Consider the following 23490-nt stretch of genomic DNA (forward strand, 5'->3'; position numbering starts at 1 on the left):
GGCACGGAAAGTGGACGATCTAGAGGCTGGGATGTTTCAGCCCAGGACACAACTGCCGACGGACGGTTTCGCAATTCGCATGGTCGTGGTCAGCAGGCGCGTTGCACGCCGAGGACGATGGCCGAGCCGTACGTAAATCAAGCATGCACAATCCCGGAAAATTGAATGGCTGATGGCACCGCTCTGTTCACACCCCCGACTCCTACATCGTCCATCCATATGCTACGATGCATGCACCTGTCCTGTCGCATTTATATACTAAGCTCAAAAGAAGTCAACCATGTTTCGATCTTTCCCCGTCTTTTTTTTTTTTGAGCATCGATCTTTCCCCGTCTTAGAAAGAAAGAACACGTCCAAGGTGAAGACACGCACAAAAGCACAACACGCAGAGGGAAAATCAAACAGGGATAAGTCCCAATTATAAACAATAAATAAATAGAATAAACAAAGGGAAGACAATTTCCCGTTCTGCGGCGCGCGCGCGCGGGGCGAAGTGTCAAAGCTGTCGATCTCCGTCCAGCTTGGCCTGCGCGCGTAGCAGCCAACGAACCAACGGTCGCGTGTGGATGGGCATCATCGCGCCGCACGTCGCATGTGGGGGTGGCGGCTGCCGTCTCGGCACGCCGCAGCCATCCAATTCCAATCCGACATCTGAGATTATACCCGTTGTATAACCGGACCCACACGTGATCGAGGTATTCTAATCAAATTGGTCAAATCAAAATAAACAAAAAAAATAGTCGTCTGTACTGTTTTGCTGTACGGGGCAGGCTACATGTACATGTACCCGTCGCCGTCGTGTACATGCCTGCCTGCAGGTCCAGGAGCACGAGCACACACGTCCCTCTCCGGGCCAGGCTTTATCTTCTTCCTTGATTGCCCCGGCCCTCGTCGCTCACCAGCTCTCTTATTGCAAGTCAGAAGCGGCCGAGCGAGGCCAAGCTAGAGCACCAGGCAGATAGCCAGGGAGCAATGGGGCGGAGGAGGCAGGTCCTCCATGGCGCCGCGCTCTCGCTGCTGCTGCTCGCGGCGGTCGCCGATGCTCAGCAGACCGATCCAGGCGACGGTAAGCAAAGCTTGATTCCCTCTTTCTCCCGAATCCCAAAGCTCACGCCGCGCGTTCCTAAATTCTGAACCATCTTGCTCGAATAGACTAGACCATCCACTTCTCTTGGTCTTGGCTACTCTCTTCCAAGAGAAATCCTTCCTGTTTTTGCTGCCCGATTGATCTGTAAAAACACCATGACTCATTCGCCTATGTTCTGGCCAACCGCTGCTGAAGAAAGCAGGGGAGGCAACACGATTCTCCTGGTTAATTTCCCCTGGATTCCTTCGCTGGGTTCGTTCGCATCATCTGCATGCCAAATGATCCCGTTAGCTCTTCCAAGAAGCCAGCCAGCCCTCAAGTCAACGGAGGCACGTCGACGACTCTGTCTGATATTTCGGCGTTTGACTTTTCCCGCGTCGGCACGGAAAAGTCAAAAACTACGTCCAGTTTCATCTCGCCTCTCGACCGTCGGATCCGCGTGAGCCTGGCCCATCGGACGGCCTAGCAGCGGTCTAACGGCTGACCGGTGTGGTTACTCATTTGCTTCTGCCTCGCAGCGGCGGCGCTGAACGCGGTGTTCGCCAAGCTCGGCCAGAAGGCGCTGTCGTCATGGAACATCAGCGGCGACCCCTGCACCGGCGCCGCGACCGACAACACCAACATCGACAACAACCCGCCCTTCAACCCGGCCATCAAGTGCGAGTGCACCGGCGGCAACGCCTCCGTCTGCCGCGTCACCAGGCTGTAAGTGCCCCGGCGCTCCCTCTCCTGTGCCCCCCGCGCACGCAGGGTGTTCGACGAAACGCCACGGCTGACGGGACGCCCGTGATGCAGGAAAATATACGCGCTGGATGCAGTCGGCCCGATACCAGAGGAGCTGCGGAACCTCACGGCCTTGACCAATTTGTATGGACTCTTAACTTTCGTCACACGTGAAATGGTTTGATGGACATAGACATAGCAGCTTATTTGAAGCATGGAATGGCTCGCTTTGGTTTTTCTGTATGATATATTCCAGTCTCACACCAAATTCAATTGTTTTTGTATCTGCTCCAATGTTGTTTCAGGGATCTATCGCAAAACTACTTAACAGGGCCTTTACCATCGTTTATCGGGGAGCTGACTCGTATGCAGTACATGTGAGATTCAGAACGTTGATCCTGATTTAATGAGATCAATAAAGGTAGTATTACTTTGCAATGTTTTCATTTGATCTTACATTTTCTCTTTTCAACATATAAGGTCTTTTGGCATCAATGCGTTATCTGGACCTTTACCAAAAGAACTCAGGAACCTTACAGATCTTGTCTCACTGTAAGAAATATTTTTTTTCATTATTTATGACTGTATTTATCATGCAACTTTATTGTGTTTTAGTTATAAATATAAATTGTTTGTGCAAAAGAAAATCGTGAGATGAAGAGCCATTAAATTGAGAATATATGCCAACAACCTCAAGTTTCCGAGATTCAATAAAGAACTCCAAAATTGTTAGTGAAAGTACAGATCACATCTTAATTTGTTGTAGTATTCTTGTATTGAGGACTTTGAGTTAAACTCGGTTTGAAGGGGGGCTATGCTGATAGCATTCGTGCTTCCAAGAATATAAATTGCATGTTGTTAATTTTGCATGTAAAAGAAAAAGAAAAAGGGCAGCCCGGTGCATGTAGCTCCCGCTTGCGCAGGGTCCGGGGAAGGGTCCGACCACTTTGGGTCTAACTTGTAAATTATTTTTTTGCAGGAGCGTTAGCTCAAACAATTTCAGTGGCTCGCTTCCTTCGGAATTGGGGGACCTGGCCAAACTTGAGCAATTGTATGTATTAAATTCTGAAGACCCCATTTTTCTTCAAGCATTTTTTCGCTTAGGCTGGTTAGCTTCATGTCTAACGTGTAATGTTTCTGTATCTCTCAATTATAGGTACATAGACAGTGCTGGCTTTAGTGGTCCACTACCATCATCGCTTTCCAAGCTTACAAAAATGAAAACATTGTATGGCTATAATTGATGGATTGTCGCTATTAATGCTTTACATGATTCAGTCTCATGAAAATATTGTCTTCTCTTTGCTTAGGTGGGCATCAGATAATGATTTTACTGGGCAAATACCAGATTATATAGGGACCTGGAATCTAACAGATTTGTAAGACCGTCATTGATCTCTGCCATAGTAATTCTTTGTTTAGCCTAAGTATTAAAAGCCATCCAAATATTTTGCTCACACAGTTTCAAGAACATTTTTATCTGGGAAGTTTAAAGGGATATTTGTACAATTTTCTGTAGTTATCTACAAATCAAGTGTTAGTTTGTTCAAAACATAAATATGTGATGGTACATTATGATCTGTGCCAGGGATAGCATTTTTTTTTCTAGAGTGTTTTTTTACCCTGCTGAATCTCCATCTGAGGCCTCTTAAGGAATAGCTCATTTGAAGTCAGATGTTAGATGAGTATCGATAAACATTACATCTTCCTTCCCCCACTAAATTGTTAATTGTGATGGTTGCTAATTTCGGATTACGTGATGGTATCAGTAGCATTGATTCACTTTACAAGACCAGTCTTTTCTTCAGAAATCACTTGTACCTAAATAAAACTTTCTTTGGATTTACCAAAGAATAGAGACCTCCCTTCTTTCACTACTAGGCTACTGCATCCGTGAAGAAATGATGCTTTATATTTATTTATTTATTTATTATTATGGGAAAGATAGCAATTCCATTTGAGAGTAACAATCAAATCATTACAGTCCTGTTGCACCAACACAGCTAGATCAAGGGGAAGTGGATTTTTCCAAAGAACATTCCTTCCAGCGATCCTAGAGAATTTTGCTATTTCATGAACAACCTTATTGCTATCTCTGCCAATATTGCACACCTGGATATGAAGAAACGATGCTATATATGACTAACTAGAACTATGGAACTGTAGGAGGTTTCAGGGCAATTCGTTTCAAGGTCCGCTCCCAGCGACTCTGTCCAATCTTATCCAACTGACAAGCTTGTAAGTGCCTATTTCTGTGTTAATAGCCAAGTATCATTCTTAAAAATGTCAAAGTAGCGGCAGGACAAATAAAAATTTGATTTCTATGGTGCAGACGAATCGGTGATATAGTAAACGGAAGTTCTTCTTCGCTGGCATTCATCAGTAACATGACATCTTTGAACACCCTGTATGCTTAATTTGTGATGCACTAAATACCTCAAACTACAGTTTGATTTTGATGTAATTCACCAAGCTATTCTGTACTAAAACATGTAATATGTTTCGCTGCAGGGTTTTGAGGAACTGTAGGATATCCGATACACTTTTATCAGTAAACTTTTCAAAGTTCACGAGTTTAAACTTATTGTAAGCATTTTAGTTGACTGAAAAATACAGCCAAGTGTCATTTGTGTGATACGCTAATGCAGAGCTATAAGCCTATAAATTATACATTTGTTATTGACATCCTCCCCTTATCCTTTTTTTTTTGTTATAGGGATTTGAGTTTTAACAATATAACAGGCCAAGTACCACAAACCTTGTTGAATCTGAATTCACTCGGCTTCTTGTATGGACTATCTTAACTTATAATGCATATTTCTTTGAAAGGAAAACTTTCATCATTCATCTTGCTAATGTTTGTAAATTCTTTTGTGACAGATTTCTTGGAAACAATAGCCTTTCGGGAAGCCTTCCAAGCTCAGTAGGATCTATGCTTAAAAATTTGTATGTCAATGTGGTTCAAGCATATATGCACAATAAAAGCAGGGAGGTGTTTATTTGATTTCTAATGCTGCTTTCACTTTAAATTTTCTGCAGAGATTTTTCTTACAACCAGCTCACAGGAAGTGTTCCTTCTTGGGCTAGAAATTCACAGCTGTAAGTACTATGTTCTGAAACTTCTACTAACTTGCCAGACCAAATCCAGCCCAACAGGGTCTGTTTAGCCTAGCTTAGGCACATGAGCTGACCTTTAGGCTTGTAGTGTATGGAAATAAGCTAGCATCATATATATTTGATGAATCTGAAAAACCGAGAGGATATTTTGGTACTTCAATCTTACAAGTATTACTCCCTCCGTTCCAAATTACTTGATCCCCATTTGTCTAGATATGGATGTATCTAGACACTAAACAAATATAGATACATCCATATCTAGACAAGTGGGAGTCAAGTATTTTGGAACAGAGGGAGTATAAGATTATTTAAAATGCCTATGTTCCTTCATTTGTGAAGTGAGACTTATTAACCTTACAGCCTAGCATGCAATCAAGCCAAAGAAAAAGTTGAACATATTGTTTATCCCTTATTAAGCTATATCTAACAACCAAGCCAATTATTTATCCCTTCTTATTTAATCTATATCTAACAATCAATAGGAATATGATATGAAGTATGAACAATCCTTTCTAATTTTTGCCTATTGTTCAATTTACTTAGGAATTTAGTGGCAAATAATTTCGGGGCCGATATATCAAGTAACAGGTTTGTTCATATTATGATACCCACCTCAAGTAAATTATTATGTTCTCTCAGCTTAAATTTTGGATTCAAAATGTTGATTTTTTGCTTTTGCAGTGCCTTACCTACGGGGTTGGACTGCCTTCAGCGAAATACACCTTGTTTTCTTGGATCTCCTAAATGTGAGATTTCGGCCTTTTGCAATTTTAAGTCTATGCATACTTGAGGAACTATATACCTGCAACCGCAGTTTTACTAAACTCATACCAGTATTAAATAATTTAACCTGCTTGCAGCTTCTTCCTTTGCTGTGGACTGTGGTAGTGATCGACCCATATCAGGCTCAGATAATTCTCTGTATGAACCTGATGCTGTCACTCTTGGAGCTGCATCATATTATGTTACAGGAGAACCCACATGGGGTGCTAGCAACGTTGGAAGATTCATGGATGCGTCAAATGGAAGTTCTATAATCTACAGCTCACACCAGTTTCTGAATACACTTGATACGGAACTGTTCCGGAATGCAAGGATGTCGCCATCATCCTTGAGATACTATGGTATTGGCCTTGAAAATGGAAACTACACAGTTACGCTTCAATTTGCAGAGTTTGCCTTCCCAGATGCTCAGTCCTGGAAGAGCAGAGGGAGAAGGGTTTTTGATATATATGTCCAGGTAGGTTCTCGCTGATAAATGATAAACAGTACTCTTAGCTTATAACCCAGTCATATTTTTCTTCTTGTTATTGGTATAGGGTGAGCGTAAGGAGCAGAACTTTGACATAAGAAAGGTGGCAGGCGGGAAATCTTACACTGCTGTTAGGAAGCAGTACACAGTTCCTGTCACCAAGAACTTTCTTGAGATTCATCTCTTCTGGGCCGGCAAGGGCACTTGCTGCATTCCTGATCAAGGCTACTACGGGCCTGCAATATCAGCTTTGAGTGCAACACCAAGTACTCCCATTAACTTGAAATAATTGTTTTCATACCATCTACCATATATTCTCCAGGTTAATTTGGATAGATCGATTTTAAATTATGCTGAATGCAATCCTGTGCAGCTTGAAATAAAAGCAAACACAGATATACCAGAGCATCAATATGAAACTGAGGGTTGATCTGTATGTATTTCATTTAGCCCTTGTTGTACTCGTAGCTGTTATAGAAGTTCTCATCATTCTATCGAAAAGTGAAAACACATCTAGTTAGGCTTTGTTCAAACTAAAGCGTTTGGACAATGTTCTTCAAATTAAATGGGAAGTTGGATAGAAATATCACATCTGTCTATTGTCTCTAATGTAGTAATATTGGTTAAATATGCTAAACAAACTACTCAGGAATCAAATATTCACAAGAGAACTAGTAAATCAAATATGCTAAACAAACTACTCAGGAATACTAGGTATGGGGATAGATTTCTGTAATAAAGTTTGAAATACCTAATACATGTATAACCTGACATTATGATGTAATATTCCAACCAGTTTACGCATAGTCCAACTTTCCGTTTAACCCCACTTGAAATATACTGATTCTGTAGACATCACGTTTTTCTAACAAGTGAACTTTCTGTCAGATTTCACCCCTACAGTGCGTAGTGCTGCAGCAAAGAAGAGTAAAACAGGTGTGATTGCGGGAGTTGTGGTTGGTGTAGCAGTTTTAGGATTCGTAGTACTTGCCGGAATCTTTCTTTGGAGGCGGAGACAGAAAAGGAGAAAACTATCGTTGGAGCAAGAAGGTATGGAATACGCCCAGGACCAAATTGTATTCTAACTGAGCAAAGGAGTAATTTATGTTTGTTATATCTTTTTGTGATGCCTTGCAGAGCTGTACAGTATTGTGGGAAGACCTAATGTCCTCAGTTATGGTGAACTGAGGTCAGCTACTGATAATTTCAGTCCTAATAACCTTCTTGGTCAAGGAGGATATGGTTCAGTCTATAAGGTTGGTTCATCCTGTACATACAGCCTTGAATTTTCTTTGAAAGTTTTCGTTCTGGAAGTAACTAAAGCTAGTAGTACAAGTAAACATCAGAAGACAGACCTGTTTATCTGAGTTATTTTTTGTATTTTTGGTATCTGCACATACATATTGGTAACATTTCTAAAATGAAGGAGGAATTTATTTCAGTGTATCTGGAGAAAATGATGTTTGACAGTGCGGTACCTAAAACTTTCATTGTTGAAATCTGCCTCTTTTCGCAGGGAAAGTTAACTGATGGTAGGTTCGTGGCAGTGAAGCAGCTGTCTGAAGCATCTCATCAGGGAAAAAAGGAATTTGCAACGGAAATAGAAACTATATCTCGAGTGCAACACCGTAATCTCGTGAAGTTGTATGGTTGCTGCCTTGAGGGCAATAAGCCACTGCTGGTTTATGAGTGCCTGGAGAATGGAAGCCTGGACCATGCTCTGTTTGGTACAACTTCTTCTGATTGATGGAGCTAAATATATGCAGATTCAAGCTTAATTAGTATAAACAACTAAAGACTTAAACCTATATTTGCAGGCAAAGGGAAGTCAAGCCTAGACTGGCCAACACGTTTTGAGATATGCTTAGGCGTTGCAAGAGGTCTGTCCTATCTTCATGAAGAATCTAGCATCCGTGTTGTGCACAGGGACATAAAGGCCAGCAATATCTTACTTGACGCCAATCTCAATCCTAAGATCTCAGATTTCGGGCTGGCTAAACTTTATGATGACCAGAAGACGCATGTCAGCACGAAAGTTGCTGGTACATTGTAAGTGCATTTCCACCTTGCCAACCTCTATGTCTAGCAATATTTTCATATGTATGCTGATGGCGTTTGTCGTCTCCTTGAAGTGGTTATCTCGCACCTGAGTATGCCATGAGAGGCCATATGACAGAGAAGATCGACGTGTTTGCTTTCGGCGTCGTGGTATTGGAGACTTTAGCTGGGAGACCAAACTACAGCACGGAGGATGAGAACAAGGTCTATATTTTCGAATGGGTAAGCTCGCCGAGGAACTCTACGCGCTAGCGGTCTCCTGCAACAAGTAAACACAAAGGGTAAACTGATTTCCTGAATAAAACATCGCCTGAATGTTTTCAGGTGTGGGAACTGTACGAGAACAACCACCCGTTGGATATGGTGGACCAGAGGCTGGAAGAGTTTGACAGCGAGGAGGCGCTCCGGGCCATCAAGGTGTCTCTGCTCTGCACCCAGGGCTCGCCCCACCAGCGTCCCTCCATGTCGAGGGTGGTGGCGATGCTGACGGGCGACGTCGAGGCGCCCGACGTGGTGACCAAGCCCAGCTACATCACGGAGTGGCAGATCACGGGGGGCAACACCACCTATATGAGCACCGACGTCAGTGGGCAGCCGAGCTCGGCGCCAAGGCCTAACTCGCCGTCGTCCCGCACCTCGTCGCCGTTCCTGAGCTCCGTCATGGACGAAGGCCGTTGATACAGTTCGATTCGACTTATTGTGGTACAGATTTGCTGAGAGTGCATGCATCTTACGGATGTTGTCGATACAGGCAGTTTTTTGCATTGGTATTGAACTGTAGGACTGTACAGTGGTGGTATGTAGGGTGAGTAGCAGGTAAAGTTGTAAGTATGTGTAGTACGTGTGTAGGCGAAGCTCTGAATTCTTTGGTCTCCTTGGACGCGCGTACAATTCACAATAATTTTGGCTTGGACCTTGACGCGCAGCCATCTCCAGTTCATCGCATCAAAGCTAGGTTAGCCGGATGGAAGGGCAAGCTCATGGCGGCGGTTGGCACACGAGTTCTCTTCCGATGCGTGCTAAGCGCAATGCCAACGTTTGCACTCACCGTTCTTCGCGCGCCAAAAAAGCTGTTCAAGGACTCGACAAGTGCAGAGGACGATTCTTATGGACGCAAGACCACGAGATCACCAGAGGGAGCTGCAAGGTGAACTGGACAGCCGTCTTCGCTCCCACAACGGCGGCCTGGGCATCCACGACTTGAAGCGCTTCAGCTGTGCCCTACGCCTGCGATGGCTATGGCTGGCATGGTGCCACCCTGAGCTTGTTTGGTTCGACGTGATCCCTCGGGGATCCCCGTCCAAAACCGGGGCGTACAGCCCAGGAGACAAGTCGGCCCGTGAAAAACTAGGGGAGCATTTGGTCGCTCGCTCACTAGGGATTATGAATTTTGCTCAAAAAAAACCCAGAGATTATGAATCCCGATCTACGTCGTTTCCCCGGGGCAGTTTTCCACGTCACAAGGGACTGGGGAGGAAACCCACGACGCAGCGCCTGATTCTTCGCCGCCTCCTTCCAGCGACAACCCTCTGCCATAGGCCTGCAATCCCCCTTCTCCTTCCTCCAAGATTCGATCCAAACTGCAACATGATATTCTCCATGGTTTAGACGGGGATACCATGTGAACAGGGAATTCCCCGCTCGGGGGTTTACTCCCAGACTTTTCCATCCCCAAGAACCAAATGAGGCCTGAGTGACCATGGGTGGGGACGGAGCCACCCTGTGACAAGGACGACGGGGCCACCGCAACTATGGTGATGGTTGGCGATGTCGCAGTGACCTCCTTCTGGCACTCTTCCTGGCTGGGGGCGGGGAAACTCGCCACGGACTTCCCCATGCTATACAAGCACTGGAGAAGGAAGAACATGACGGTAAAAGGAGGCGCTCGCGGAAGACGCCTGTATCCGGGATCTCGCAAATGTCAGCGTGCAAAACCTGGTGCACGAGTTCATCGTCATGCGTAGGAAGATCCAGGAGGCAGGCATTGTCACAAATGAAGAAGTTTAGGACACCATCAGTTCAATTTTGAGAGATCAGTATAGTACTCAACGAGATCGGCATATAACCCGTAGTTTCAGAGGTTTAGCGCACTGATTTTGACCAGATCATATGGAAGACATGGGCTCCTGGGAAGATCAAGATGTTTGCCTAGTTACTACTACAAAATCGGCGATGGTGCAACGGCAGGCTTCAGCGGAGAGGATGGGAGAACAACTACTTTTGCCAGCTCTGCCTTCAAAACCTGCAGACGTCCCAACACTTATCTTGGAGCCGCCTTTAGCACAGGAGGTGTGGAGCAAAATTGCACAATGGAAGGGTTACATCTGTCTAACCTTGTGCGAGGAATGGTGGCAACAATCTACCTCAACGACCGTGCATGATAGCATCGAGGGAACAGAAGCAGGCAAAAGGAAGGGAGCCACTAACTTGCTGGGAGATCCGGCAAGAAACGTAACAACAACACCTTCAGCTGAGAAAGTTTTTACCTCAAAGGATACCATGGATGCAGTGGCAAGAAACATCGAGCTATGCAGACTGGGTGGAGCTAAATGTATAGAGAGCCCTCTCGGAATCCACCTAGGGCATGTTTGGTTCAAGTTTTGAACAGTAGTCGCATTGCATACACTTCTCAACCCAGCCTGGTTGAGGAAAAATAGGTCCTAATACGCCATATGCAACTTGTTTGGTTGCCTGCATCTAGTGTTCCTGCATTAGGTAATACGCAAGTGCACTTTGTTTGGTTGGCTGCATTGGCCCTAGCGGCACATGAACACGGCGTTTGGTTGCATACGGCGTACATGTTGTGCTTACCTTGTACCCTGGTTGGTGAGCTTACCCACAATGATTACACCTAGCACACAACGCCACAACACAACAATGGTGACGAACTGGGCGAAGATGATGAAGTTCTTCAGCTTCAGGCCGAACTGACGATCCACCTTAGCAGCTTCCAATTTGATAGCTCCAACATTGGCACTGTCGACACTGCTTCCTCCGTGCTTTCGCACCCAGGCGGAGTAAGCTTGTTCTGCTGCCTGCCTAGTCTTGAACCCTCTATAGTTGTTGTTGCTATACGATGCCACTTGTGCATTGGCGTCTTCCCATGAACTATAAACCCCTGGAACCTCACCGATGAACACGGCATACCACTTGCCCTAGCAATGCACAAGAGCAAGAGTTGAAGCAGCAAATCAATGGAGCACAAGTAGCAAGCAAAGTAGCACACAGACAACAATGGAGCAGAAGAGAGGTAAAGCATGCATGATCATATGCCATAGCAAGTTCAACCTAGCACTACCTTGGTATTAACCTACCACCACATCCAAAAGAGGGTGTCGTCCTACCACCGCAAGTTCACCATCAACGTGAGGGGTCAGTATATACCACCTCACCAAAACATACAAACCATCAAATAGTTTTTGAGCCCTAGCTACACTAAATGTACGTCGTCATCATCAGCGCCATCGTCGTCGTCACCGCCATCGCTGTCGTGGTTCTAAGTCTGACAGTAGTGTGGGGGGGTACTAAAGGAGAGGCAAGATCCTAGCTATGGAGTAGTTGTACACGCAAGAGTTTTACGAGTTCAGGCCCTTCTCGGAGGAAGTAACAGCCCTATGTCTCAGTGCCCGGAGGCGGTCGACTGGATTATATGCGTGTGAGTTACAGGGGTGCGAACCCTTCTGCCTGTGGAGGGGGGTGTCTTATATAGAGTGCACAGGACCCCAGCCAGCCCACGTAGCAGAGGGTTCAATGTACATAAAGGCCTGGCGTTACTGGTAACGTCTTACATAAAGTGATATCATGGCCATAAAGACTACTTAATAACAGACCGTTTGGATGCAGAGTGACCCTGGATCCCCTGGTGGTCGAGTGAGTCTTCATGGTCGAGTGGCTTCGAGTCCGTCGAGTGGAATCCTTCCAGGTCGACTGAAAGACAGTTTCTTCTAGAGGTGTCCTTGGGGAGGGTACCTTGGACAGGTCCATGACCCTACCCTAGGTACATGGCTTCATCATTAGCCCCCGAATGGATCGAGGTTTGAGTGAGGAAGGGGTTGAGAATTCTTCCGACCTGCTTTTCGTGCTGCGAGAGTGTCTTACTCTGGACCAATGACTTTTTAGTGATGGCGTCAACTTCCCTTTCAGTCGCCTTGATCCATTCTTTGCATCTGCCGAGTGAACTTTTACGAACTTGGAGATTTTCGGGCGACGGATCGGAGGAAATCTGTTGTCTGACAAGTTGCTTTGCTATTCGTGGATTTGACGGGATCCGAATTTCGGGAAGCGCGCGAAGCGGAGGAGGTCGCGGCACTCGGATGGGATAAGGCAAAGACGCCTCAATCTCTGCGCCATCTTTTCCGCCACGTATCGCGCGCGCGCCTGTTGCGGGATTTGACAGGATCGTCCAGGCCTACCAGTCAGCCACTCGGAAGAGAGTTCATATAAGGCGCCGGACGGGTTTTTTTCGAACACTGCGCCCTCATTCCCCTCTCCCTCTTCCTCGAACTCGCCCGCTGCGCTCGCTTCCACCTCCGCCCTGCTGCTCCTTGCGCACCTCGCCGGCGACGATGGTGAAGGAAAAGACGGCGGCTTTGGAGCGGGCGAAGAAGGCGACAGCGAAGGCGAAGGGGAGAGCGACTAGTCGGGGCGGATCCTCGTCGCGGTCCGCCCTGCCGCAAGGCTGGATCCAGGGAGACTGGATCTGCTCGACCATCACCCAGAAGGACCTCGATGACCTGGCCAACGAAGGACTGATCCCCCATGGGTCAGCAAGGCTTCCGGGGAAGGAGTGGCAGCCGCAGCCTCAGGAGGGTGAGTGCATCCTCTTAGCCACCCATGTAGATCGCGGTTTCTCTCTGCCGCCGAATCTTTTCTTTCGGGGGTTTCTGAACTTCTTTGGGGCACAACTCCATCACTTCACACCCAACTCCATTGCCTACCTCGCCGCTTTCGTGTCTTTGTGCGAAAACTTCTTGGGTTGTCGGCCGCACTGGGCCTTTTCAAACACATTTTCACCTGTCGCTCTCAGACGGTGAAAAAGGCTAGCCCGAGTGACGAGAGAACCCAAGTAATCCAGATGTGTGGGGGTCTTGGAGTTCAGATGAGGAGTAAGAGTGCCTTTCCAGCCATGACCCTTCCCGAGTCAGTTCGAGGGTGGCAGTCGACCTGGTTTTACTGCCAAGACCGGTCGACTGGCCTCCCCCCGTTCTCCATGGACCGAGTGAACAAGCCATCTTCTCTGAAGGTGCTTCCGTAGGAGAAGGCTCGGGTTAGGATGTTGGTGGAGCGCGTGGTTCAGCTCATTCGCGACGGAGTGACGGGCATGGATCTTCTAGAGGTTTTCCTTCGACGGCGCATTCAGCCACTTCAATATCGGGGCCATCCGATGTGGTTGTACTCTGGTACTGAAGACACCACTCGGGTCCACCCGGAGGAGGTCGACGATGCCACTCTGGAGAGGTGGATGACCGCCATCACAGGGAACAAAGATAATCCTCGTGGAGCTAGGATGATCCCGCCACTTGACCAGTCATACGAACCAGACACGGTCTGACCACATTTCTCTGACTGTGACTCTGTTTTCTTCATTCCGCTTTGCTGCAATTCGGTCGACTGACCTTTGTCTTGTTTGTTGTCTTCCAGATCACTACCGAGATGTACTCGATGCCCAACGGGGCGCAAGAACGGACCGAAGAAGAAGAAGGAAGTGGAGGTGAAAGCCAGGAGGAGTGGGAATCGGACGGCGACGAGGGTGAAGAAGATGCTGGCTCTGATGAGCAAGAGGAGGAGGAAGAGGAGGAGGTAGTCGAGCCTCCTCGTACTGAAGGACGGTCCAAGCTCGCCCATGACCCCGCAGTCGAGCGTGGCAAGGGGGCCGTGCCTGCTGGGCAGTCGACCAAACGCCCTCGGACGACTTCTCCGGCGCCGACTGAGAAAGCGTCGAAGCAACCCCGAGCGGCACCGTCAAAACCGGCGAAGGCCCTACCAAAGATGAGGATGGAGATTCCGACTGTTTCTGGGTAATGGCATAACTCATGTTTTCTCTTTCAACATGGATATATTCTTGGTCGACCCGATCACTGACCGACTGATTTCTGAAATCGCAGTGCTGCTACTTCTGAGACCTCAGCCAGGCATGAAGATCAAGAAATGGAGGATGCTGCCACTTCCAATCCTGGTATGATCTGTGCAGTTTCACTTTCGGTCGATCGGATCTTCATTTTTAACTTTGAACCTTTTCTGTAGCTCCACCTAGCATTATCATTGATCTCCCTGACGATGACGATGAGGAGCCACTGAGGCAAAGGAGGAACAGGAAAGCGTCTGCTGGCAAGACTGCTCAGGTTGCGTCAGCACCTGAGACATTGGTTCCGGAGGGAGGCAATGTTGCTCGGGCTACCGTGTCCTTTGCGGTGCCGTTGACGAGTGCCCGCCCTCCGTCGTCGAGTGCTGATCCACCTTCCCTCTTCTCCACACACCACGTCCCAGAGGACCAAGCAGGTGCTGCCAAGGAAGCCATACGCCAGGCGGGGGTCATGATGGAGCAGGTGAAGGCGATCCGAGACGCCAGCCAAGCAGCTTATGATGCAAGTTCAGCTCTTCAGAGCAATGTCCAGGTTAGTTGACCACCGCCTGTTCTGTTAGGATATGATACCTGACAATTTTTCTTTCTGAAAATCTTAATATTTGTCATACACCCACTGGGTGTGTCGATTGAAATGTCTGGATTAGTGGGGGCACGCTGAGTGCACCCACTGGGTGTAGTCCCCGAGACTACGGTGGACTGCTGGCAGTCGACTGTAGTCTTTATGTCTTGAACTTTTTTCTCTTTTACTTTCTTCACTCGATCTGGTCGAATGGAATCATGGAACCAGTGGGGGCACGCTGAGTGCACCCACTGGGTGTAGTCCCCGAGACCGTGGTCGACTGTTGGTAGTCGGCTATGGTCTGAAGAATACTTCGCTCTTTTTTTGAAACTGTGACTAATTGTTGGCAGTTAGCTATGATTTATGATCATAACCTTTTTGTCTCTTTCGGTCGACTGATCGATCCAAGCCGGTAGAACTAGTGGGGGCACGCTGAGTGCACCCAATGGATGTAGTCCCCGAGACTACGGTTGAATATTTTGATTCGGCTGTAGTCTTAGAGATGCTACGATTTTTCTCTTAGTCACTCGGAAGTGACCTGTCTTTGATGTCTGTCGACTGATCTTTCGCAGAAATCTTGCGAGCTTGTGGCTCATTATACTGAGTTGGAGAACAAGCATATCCAGCTCGAACTTGATCTGAAGCTTGTCCAGGAGAACTTCACGAAGGCGAAGGAGGAGGCAAAAGGTATGTTTGGTGAGAACCTTGACGACTGCCCTTATTTTTTGTCCATTCCTGAGTCTGATCTCACTGTCATTTTGCAGATAAACTAAGGGGTGCTCTGAAGAAGAAGGACCTTGACCTCGCCGAGGCGCAGAAAGCGGCTTCGGACAAGACGAAACTCGCAGAAGAAAAGCTGGCTTCAATCAGCAAACTTGAAGAGGAGAATACCAATCTGAAAGCAGCTCTTGACGCGGCCAACAAGGAGGTCAGCCGACTGAAGAATGACAAGATAGCCCTGAGTGACAAGGCTAGCGAACTGGTGGGAAAGAAGAACGACTTAGAGGCTTATCTGGGAGGGCTCGCCAAGAAGTTATTCCTCATGCTCGAAGGTAACCCCTTATATCCGACTGACTTGCAATCATTGACTTATTGTAGGACTGTTAGCTCATCCTTGGATCGTATCCATAGAATTCTGCCAAAACTTTGAAGAGGAGACTAGTCGAGTGGAGACTGGCTTGGATCCCATCAACTCTCCTGTGAAGGATGAAGCCGCCATGAACGTGCTCCGTCTCGAGTCTCGCGTTGCTGCTGTGGTCGACTATCTTGCGAGACTGAAGGTTGCAACATCGCGCATCGACACAGCACTCTGGCCAGGAGAAACACTTCAGAATGACCTCGAGTCTCTGATGACTCGACTGAACGAAGTTCCAAGTCGAGTACAAGAATGGAAGAAGTCTTCTGCCAGGTGTGGTTCCGACGTTGCTCTGTCTCTGGTCCATGTTCACTGCAAGGACGCGCGAGAGGACAAGTTGGCGTCTCTCAAGGTGGCCAATACCAAGAAGCATGACTTCCGATCTTTCATGGAGACCTTCATTGCTGCTGCCACTCGGATCGCAGATGGAATCGACCTGGACGAGTTCGTTGCGCCTTCCAGTCCTCCGCAGGAGGAGTAAAAAACTTCTATGCTTGATGCCTTAAATTTGCCTCGGAATGCCGAGTGGTTTTTGTAACCGATAAACTTTAACAGGCTTGGTGCCTGAGCACTTCTGGATCCGTAGGACGTTATCTGAACTTGGGTTTGCTGTTGAATATGTTTGCATTCGCCTTCGAACGATCATTGTCCTTCGCTCGGAATATATACTAGTGTTTGTGATGCACTTTTGCAGGTAGGGACGAAGCACAAATTGCAATCGACTTGTACCTCGTCATGCTTAGGCGAGCACTGGGCTGCAGCTAAGCCCCCGAGTGGGAGGTTTGCTCTCCACTCGGTAGGATTTTCAAAAACTTAGGCGAGCACTGGGCTGCAGCTAAGCCCCCGAGTGGGAGGTTTGCTCTCCACTCGGTAGGATTTTTAAAAACTTAGGCGAGCACTGGGCTGCAGCTAAGCCCCCGAGTGGGAGGTTTGCTCTCCACTCGGTAGGATTTTCAAAAACTTAGGCGAGCACTGGGCTGCAGCTAAGCCCCCGAGTGGGAGGTTTGCTCTCCACTCGGTAGGATTTTCAAAAGCTTAGGCGAGCACTGGGCTGCAGCTAAGCCCCCGAGTGGGAGGTTTGCTCTCCACTCGGTAGGATTTTCAAAAACTTAGGCGAGCACTGGGCTGCAGCTAAGCCTACGAGTGGGAGGTTTGCTCTCCACTTGGTGGGATTTTCAAAAACTTAGGCGAGCACTGGGCTGCAGCTAAGCCTCCGAGTGGGAGGTTTGCTCTCCACTCGGTAGGATTTTTGTGGCGTACCTTTGAAGGAGAAGGTAGCAGTCGACCTGCACTTCGTCCTCCTTGCGGGTCGCACATTGTATTTGTGGCGTAGCTCGGAAGGAGAAGGTAGCAGTCGACCTGCGCTTCGTCCTCCTTGCGGAGCGCACGTTGTATTTGTAACGTAGCTCGGAAGGAGAAGGTAGCAGTCGACCTGCGCTTCGTCCTCCTTGTGGAGCACACGTTGTATTTGTACTTAGGCGAACACTAGGCTGCAGCTAAGCCCCCGAGTGGAAGGCTAGCTCACCACTCGGCAGGATTTTGTTTAAACTTAGGCGAGTAGTTGGACTGCAGCTAAGCCTCCGAGTGGAAGGTTGGCTTACTACTTGGTAGGGTTTTGTTTAAACTTAGTAGAAACGAATTCACAGCTTAGCCTCCGAGTGGAAGGCTGGCTTACCACTCGGTAGGATTTTGTTTAAACTTAGGCGAAACGGATTCGCAGCTAAGCCTCCGAGTAGGAGGCTGGCTCACCACTCGGTAAGGATTTTTTTTACAAACTTAGGCGAAACGGATTCGCAGCTAAGCCACCCACTGGGGGACTGCTTTATGTGGACAAAAGTAACAACAATCACTGGGAAAATTATAAAACTCTTGTCTTTGATAAATAAACTACAGAAGTACTTTTATTACAACTCATCCGAGTGAATACTGAAGTATAAAAGGGGCGGAGCAAATCCGCATTCCAAGCTCGTGGCTCGTCAATCTGGCGATCGACGTTGTAAACACGGTATGCTCCGTTGTGGATAATTGTTGGGGAACGTAGTAATTTCAAAAAAATTCCTACGCACACGCAAGATCATGGTGATGGCATAGCAACGAGAGGGGAGAGTGTTGTCCACGTACCCTCGTAGACCGTAAGCGGAAGCGTTAGCACAACGCGGTTGATGTAGTCGTACGTCTTCACGATCCGACCGATCCAAGCACCGAACGTACGGCACCTCCGAGTTCAGCACACGTTCAGCTCGATGACGATCCCCGGGCTCCGATCCAGCAAAGCTTCGGGGATGAGTTCCGTCAGCACGACGGCGTGGTGACGATGATGATGTTCTACCGGCGCAGGGCTTCGCCTAAGCTTCGCAACGATATGACCGAGGTGGAATATGGTGGAGGGGGGCACCGCACACGGCTAAGGAACGATCCGCAGATCAACTTGTGTGTTATGGGGTGCCCCCTTGCCCCCGTATATAAAGGAGGGAGGGGAGGTGCGGCCGGCCCCTTTGGGGTGCGCCTGGAGGAGTCCTACTCCCACCGGGAGTAGGACTCCCTCCTCTTGCCTTGGTGGAGAAGGAAAGGGGGAGGGGAAAGAGGAAAGGGGGGCGCCGCCCCCCCCCTTCCTTGTCCTATTCGGACTAGGGGGGAGGAGGCGCGCAGCCTGCCCTGGCCGGCCCTCCTCTTCTCCCTCATGGCCCACTAAGGCCCATTAACCTCCGGGAGGGTTCCGGTAACCCCCCGGTGTTCCAGTAAAATCCCGATTTCACCCGAAACCTTTCCGATGTCCAAATATAGGCTTCCAATATATCAATCTTTATGTCTCGACCATTTCGAGACTCCTCGTCATGTCCGTGATTACATCCGGGACTCTGAACAAAGTTCGGTACACCAAAACTTATAAACTCATAATAAAACTGTCATCGTAACGTTAAGCGTGCGGACCCTACGGGTTCGAGAACTATGTAGACATGACCTAGAACCATTCTCGGTCAATAACCAATAACGGAACCTGGATGCCCATATTGGTTCCTACATATTCTACGAAGATCTTTATCGGTCAAACCGCATAACAACATACGTTGTTCCCTTTGTCTTCGGTATGTTACTTGCCCGAGATTTGATCGTCGGTATCCAATACCTAGTTCAATCTCGTTACTGGCAAGTCTCTTTACTCGTTCTGTAACACATCATCTTATTACTAACTCATTAGTTATAATGCTGTCAAGGCTTAAGTGATGAGTATTACCGAGAGGGCCCAGAGATACCTCTCCGACAATCGGAGTGACAAAACCTAATCTCGAATTATGCCAACTCAACATGTACCTTTGGAAACACCTGTAGAGCACCTTTATAATCACCCAGTTACGTTGTGACGTTTGGTAGCACACAAAGTGTTCTTCCGGTAAACGTGAGTTGCACAATCTCATAGTTGCAGGAACTTTGTATAAGTCATGAAGAAAGCAATAGCAACATACTAAACGATCAAGTGCTAGGCTAACGGAATGGGTCATGTCAATCACATCATTCTTCTAATGATGTGATCCCATTAATCAAATGACAACACATGTCTATGGTTAGGAAACATAACCATCTTTGATTAATGAGCTAGTCAAGTAGAGGCATACTAGTGACTATATGTTTGTCTATGTATTCACACATGTATCATGTTTCCGGTTAATACAATTCTAGCATGAATAATAAACATTTATCATGATATAAGGAAATAAATAATAACTTTATTATTGCCTCTAGGGCATATTTCCTTCAGTCTCCCACTTGCACTAGAGTCAATAATCTAGATTACATAGTAATGATTCTAACACCCATGGAGTCTTGGTGTTGATCATGTTTTGCTCGTGAGAAAGGCTTAGTCAATGGGTCTGCAACATTCAGATCCGTATGTATTTTGCAAATCTCTATGTCTCCCACTTGGACTTGGTCCCGAATGGAATTGAAGCGTCTCTTGATGTGCTTGGTCCTCTTGTGAAATCTGGATTCCTTTGCCAAGGCAATTGCACCAGTATTGTCACAGAAGATCTTCATTGGTCCCGATGCACTAGGTATGACACCTAGATCGGAAATGAACTCCTTCATCCAGACTCCTTCATTTGCTACTTCCGAAGCAGCTATGTACTCCGCTTCACATGTAGATCCTACTACGACGCTTTGTTTAGAACTGCACCAACTTACAGCTCCACCGTTTAATAAAAACACGTATCTGGTTTGCGATTTAGAATTGTCTGGATCAGTGTCAAAGCCTGCATCGACGTAACCGTTTACGACTAGCTCTTTGTCACCTCCATATACGAGAAACATTTCCTTAGTCCTTTTCAGGTATTTCAGGATGTTCTTGACCGCTGTCCAGTGATCCACTCCTGGATTACTTTGGTACCTTCCTGCCAAGCTTATTGCTAAGCATACGTCAGGTCTGGTACACAGCATTGCATACATGATAGAGCCTATGGCTGAAGCATAGGGAACATTTTTCATTTTCTCTCTATCTTTTGCTGTGGTCGGGCATTGAGTTTGACTCAACTTCACACCTTGTAGCACAGGCAAGAATCCTTTCTTTGCCTGATCCATTTTGAACTTTTTCAAAATTTTGTCAAGGTATGTGCTTTGTGAAAGTCCTATTAAGCGTCTTGATCTATCTCTATAGATCTTGATGCCCAATATGTAAGCAGCTTCACCGAGGTCTTTCATTGAAAAACTTTTATTCAAGTATCCTTTTATGCTATCCAGAAATTCTATATCATTTCCAATTAATAATATGTCATCTACATATAAAATTAGAAATGATACAGAGCTCCCACTCACTTTCTTGTAAATACAGGCTTCTCCAAAAGTCTGTATAAAACCATATGCTTTGATCACACTATCAAAGCGTTTATTCCAACTCCGAGATGCTTGCACCAGTCCATAAATGGAACGCTGGAGCTTGCACACTTTGTCAGCACCTTTTGGATCAATAAAACCTTCCGGCTGCATCATATACAACTCTTCTTCTAAATAATCCATTCAAGAATGCAGTCTTGACATCCATTTGCCAAATTTCATAATTATGACATGCAGCAATAGCTAACATGATTCGGACGGACTTAAGCATCGCTACGGGTGAGAAAGTCTCATCGTAGTCAACCCCTTGAACTTGTCGAAAACCTTTTGCAACAAGTCGAGCTTTATAGACAGTTATATTACCATCAGCGTCAGTCTTCTTCTTAAAGATCCATTTATTCTCAATGGCTTGTCGATCATCAGGCAAGTCAACCAAAGTCCATACTTTGTTTTCATACATGGATCCCATCTCAGATTTCATGGCTTCTAGCCATTTTGCGGAATCCGGGCTCATCATCGCTTCCTCATAGTTCATAGGTTCATCATGGTCAAGTAACATGACTTCCAGAATAGGATTACCGTACCACTCTGGCGCGGATCTTACTCTGGTAGACCTACGAAGTTCAGTAGAAACTTGATCTGAAGTTTTATGATCATTATCATTAGCTTCCTCACTAATTGGTGTAGTTGTCACAGGAACCGGTTCTCGTGATGAACTACTTTCCAATAATGGAGTAGATACAGTTATCTCATCAAGTTCTACTTTCCTCCCACTCACTTCTTTCGAAAGAAACTCCTTCTATAGAAAGGATCCATTCTTAGCAACGAATGTCTTGCCTTCGGATCTGTGATAGAAGGTGTACCCAATAGTCTCTTTTGGGTATCCTATGAAGACACATTTCTCCGATTTAGGTTCGAGCTTATCTGGTTGAAGTTTCTTCACATAAGCATTGTAGCCCCAAACTTTAAGAAACGACAACTTTGGTTTCTTGCCAAACCACAGTTCATAAGGCGTCGTCTCAACGGATTTTGATGGTGCCCTATTTAACGTGAATGCGGCCGTCTCTAAAGCTTAACCCCAAAATGATAGCGGTAAATCAGTAAGAGACATCATAGATCGCACCATATCCAGTAAAGTACGATTACAACGTTCGGACACACCATTTCGTTGTGGTGTTCCAGGTGGCGTGAGTTGCGAAACTATTCCATATTGTTTCAAGTGTAGGCCAAACTCATAACTCAAATATTCTCCTCCACGATCAGATCATAGAAACTTTATTTTCTTGTTACTATGATTTTCCACTTCACTCTGAAATTCTTTAAACTTTTCAAATGTTTCAGACTTGTGTTTCATCAAGTAGATATACCCATATCTGCTCAAATCATCTGTGAAGGTGAGAAAATAACGATACCCGCTGCGAGCCTCAACATTGATTGGGCCACAAACATCAGTATGTATGATTTCCAAAAAATCAGTTGCTCGCTCCATAGTTCCGGAGAACGGCGTTTTAGTCATCTTACCCATAAGGCACGGTTCGCAAGTACCAAGTGATTCATAATCAAGTGATTCCAAAAGTCCATCAGTATGGAGTTTCTTCATGCATTTTACACCGATATGACCCAAACGGCAGTGCCACAAATAAGTTGCACTATCATTATTAACTCTGCATCTTTTGGTTTCAACACTATGAATATGTGTATCACTACTATCGAGATTTAATAAAAATAGACCACTCTTCAAGGGTGCATGACCATAAAAGATATTACTCATATAAATAGAACAACCATTATTCTCTGATTTAAATGAATAACCGTCTCGCATCAAACAAGATCCAGATATAATGTTCATGCTCAACGCTGGCACCAAATAACAATTATTCAGGTCTAAAACTAATCCCGAAGGTAGATGTAGAGGTAGCGTGTCGACTGCAATCACATCGACTTTGGAACCGTTTCCCACGTGCATCGTCACCTCATCCTTGGCCAGTGCTCGCTTATTCTGTAGTCCCTATTTTGAGTTGCAAATATTAGCAACAGAACCAGTATCAAATACCCAGGTGCTACTACGAGCTCTAGTTAGGTACACATGAATAACATGTATATCACATATACCTTTGTTCACTTTGCCATCCTTCTTATCCGCCAAATACTTGGGGCAGTTCCGCTTCCAGTGACCAGTCTGCTTGCAGTAGAAGCACTCAGTTTCAGGCTTAGGTCCAGACTTGGGTTTCTTCTCTTGAGCAGCAACTTGCTTGCTGTTTTTCTTGAAGTTCCCCTTCTTCTTCCCTTTGCCCTTTTTCTTGAAACTAGTGGTCTTGTTGACCATCAACACTTGATGCTCCTTCTTGATTTCTACCTCCGCAGCTTTTAGCATTGCGAAGAGCTCGGGAATAGTCTTGTTCATCCCTTGCATATTATAGTTCATCACAAAGCTCTTGTAGCTTGGTGGCAGTGATTGGAGAATTCTGTCAATGACGCTATCATCCGGAAGATTAACTCCCAATTGAATCAAGTGATTATTATACCCAGACATTTTGAGTATATGCTCACTAACAGAACTATTTTCCTCCATCTTGCAGCTGTAGAACTTATTGGAGACTTTATATCTCTCAATCCGGGCATTTGCTTGAAATATTAACTTCAACTCCTG

At 46.4% G+C, this 23490-nt stretch overlaps 1 protein-coding gene across 1 annotated transcript; it reads left to right on the forward strand.

Annotated features, from left to right (window-relative positions):
* Positions 1-826: 826 nt before the first annotated feature.
* LOC123046424 (probable LRR receptor-like serine/threonine-protein kinase At1g56140) lies at positions 827-9166 on the forward strand. The gene is made up of 24 exons (XM_044469793.1): positions 827-1066; positions 1606-1792; positions 1883-1954; positions 2116-2187; positions 2291-2362; positions 2790-2861; positions 2967-3038; positions 3121-3189; positions 3977-4048; positions 4143-4217; positions 4322-4396; positions 4527-4598; positions 4691-4756; positions 4850-4909; positions 5471-5515; positions 5609-5673; positions 5788-6167; positions 6247-6445; positions 7068-7229; positions 7317-7435; positions 7696-7906; positions 7997-8228; positions 8312-8459; positions 8562-9166. Exons 1-24 carry the CDS (start codon positions 973-975, stop codon positions 8913-8915), a joined length of 3045 nt encoding a protein of 1014 aa, XP_044325728.1. The 5' UTR covers positions 827-972; the 3' UTR covers positions 8916-9166.
* Positions 9167-23490: the final 14324 nt, after the last annotated feature.

The sequence above is a fragment of the Triticum aestivum genome, chromosome 2B, assembly GCF_018294505.1.
Source record: "Triticum aestivum cultivar Chinese Spring chromosome 2B, IWGSC CS RefSeq v2.1, whole genome shotgun sequence".
NCBI lineage: Eukaryota > Viridiplantae > Streptophyta > Magnoliopsida > Poales > Poaceae > Triticum > Triticum aestivum.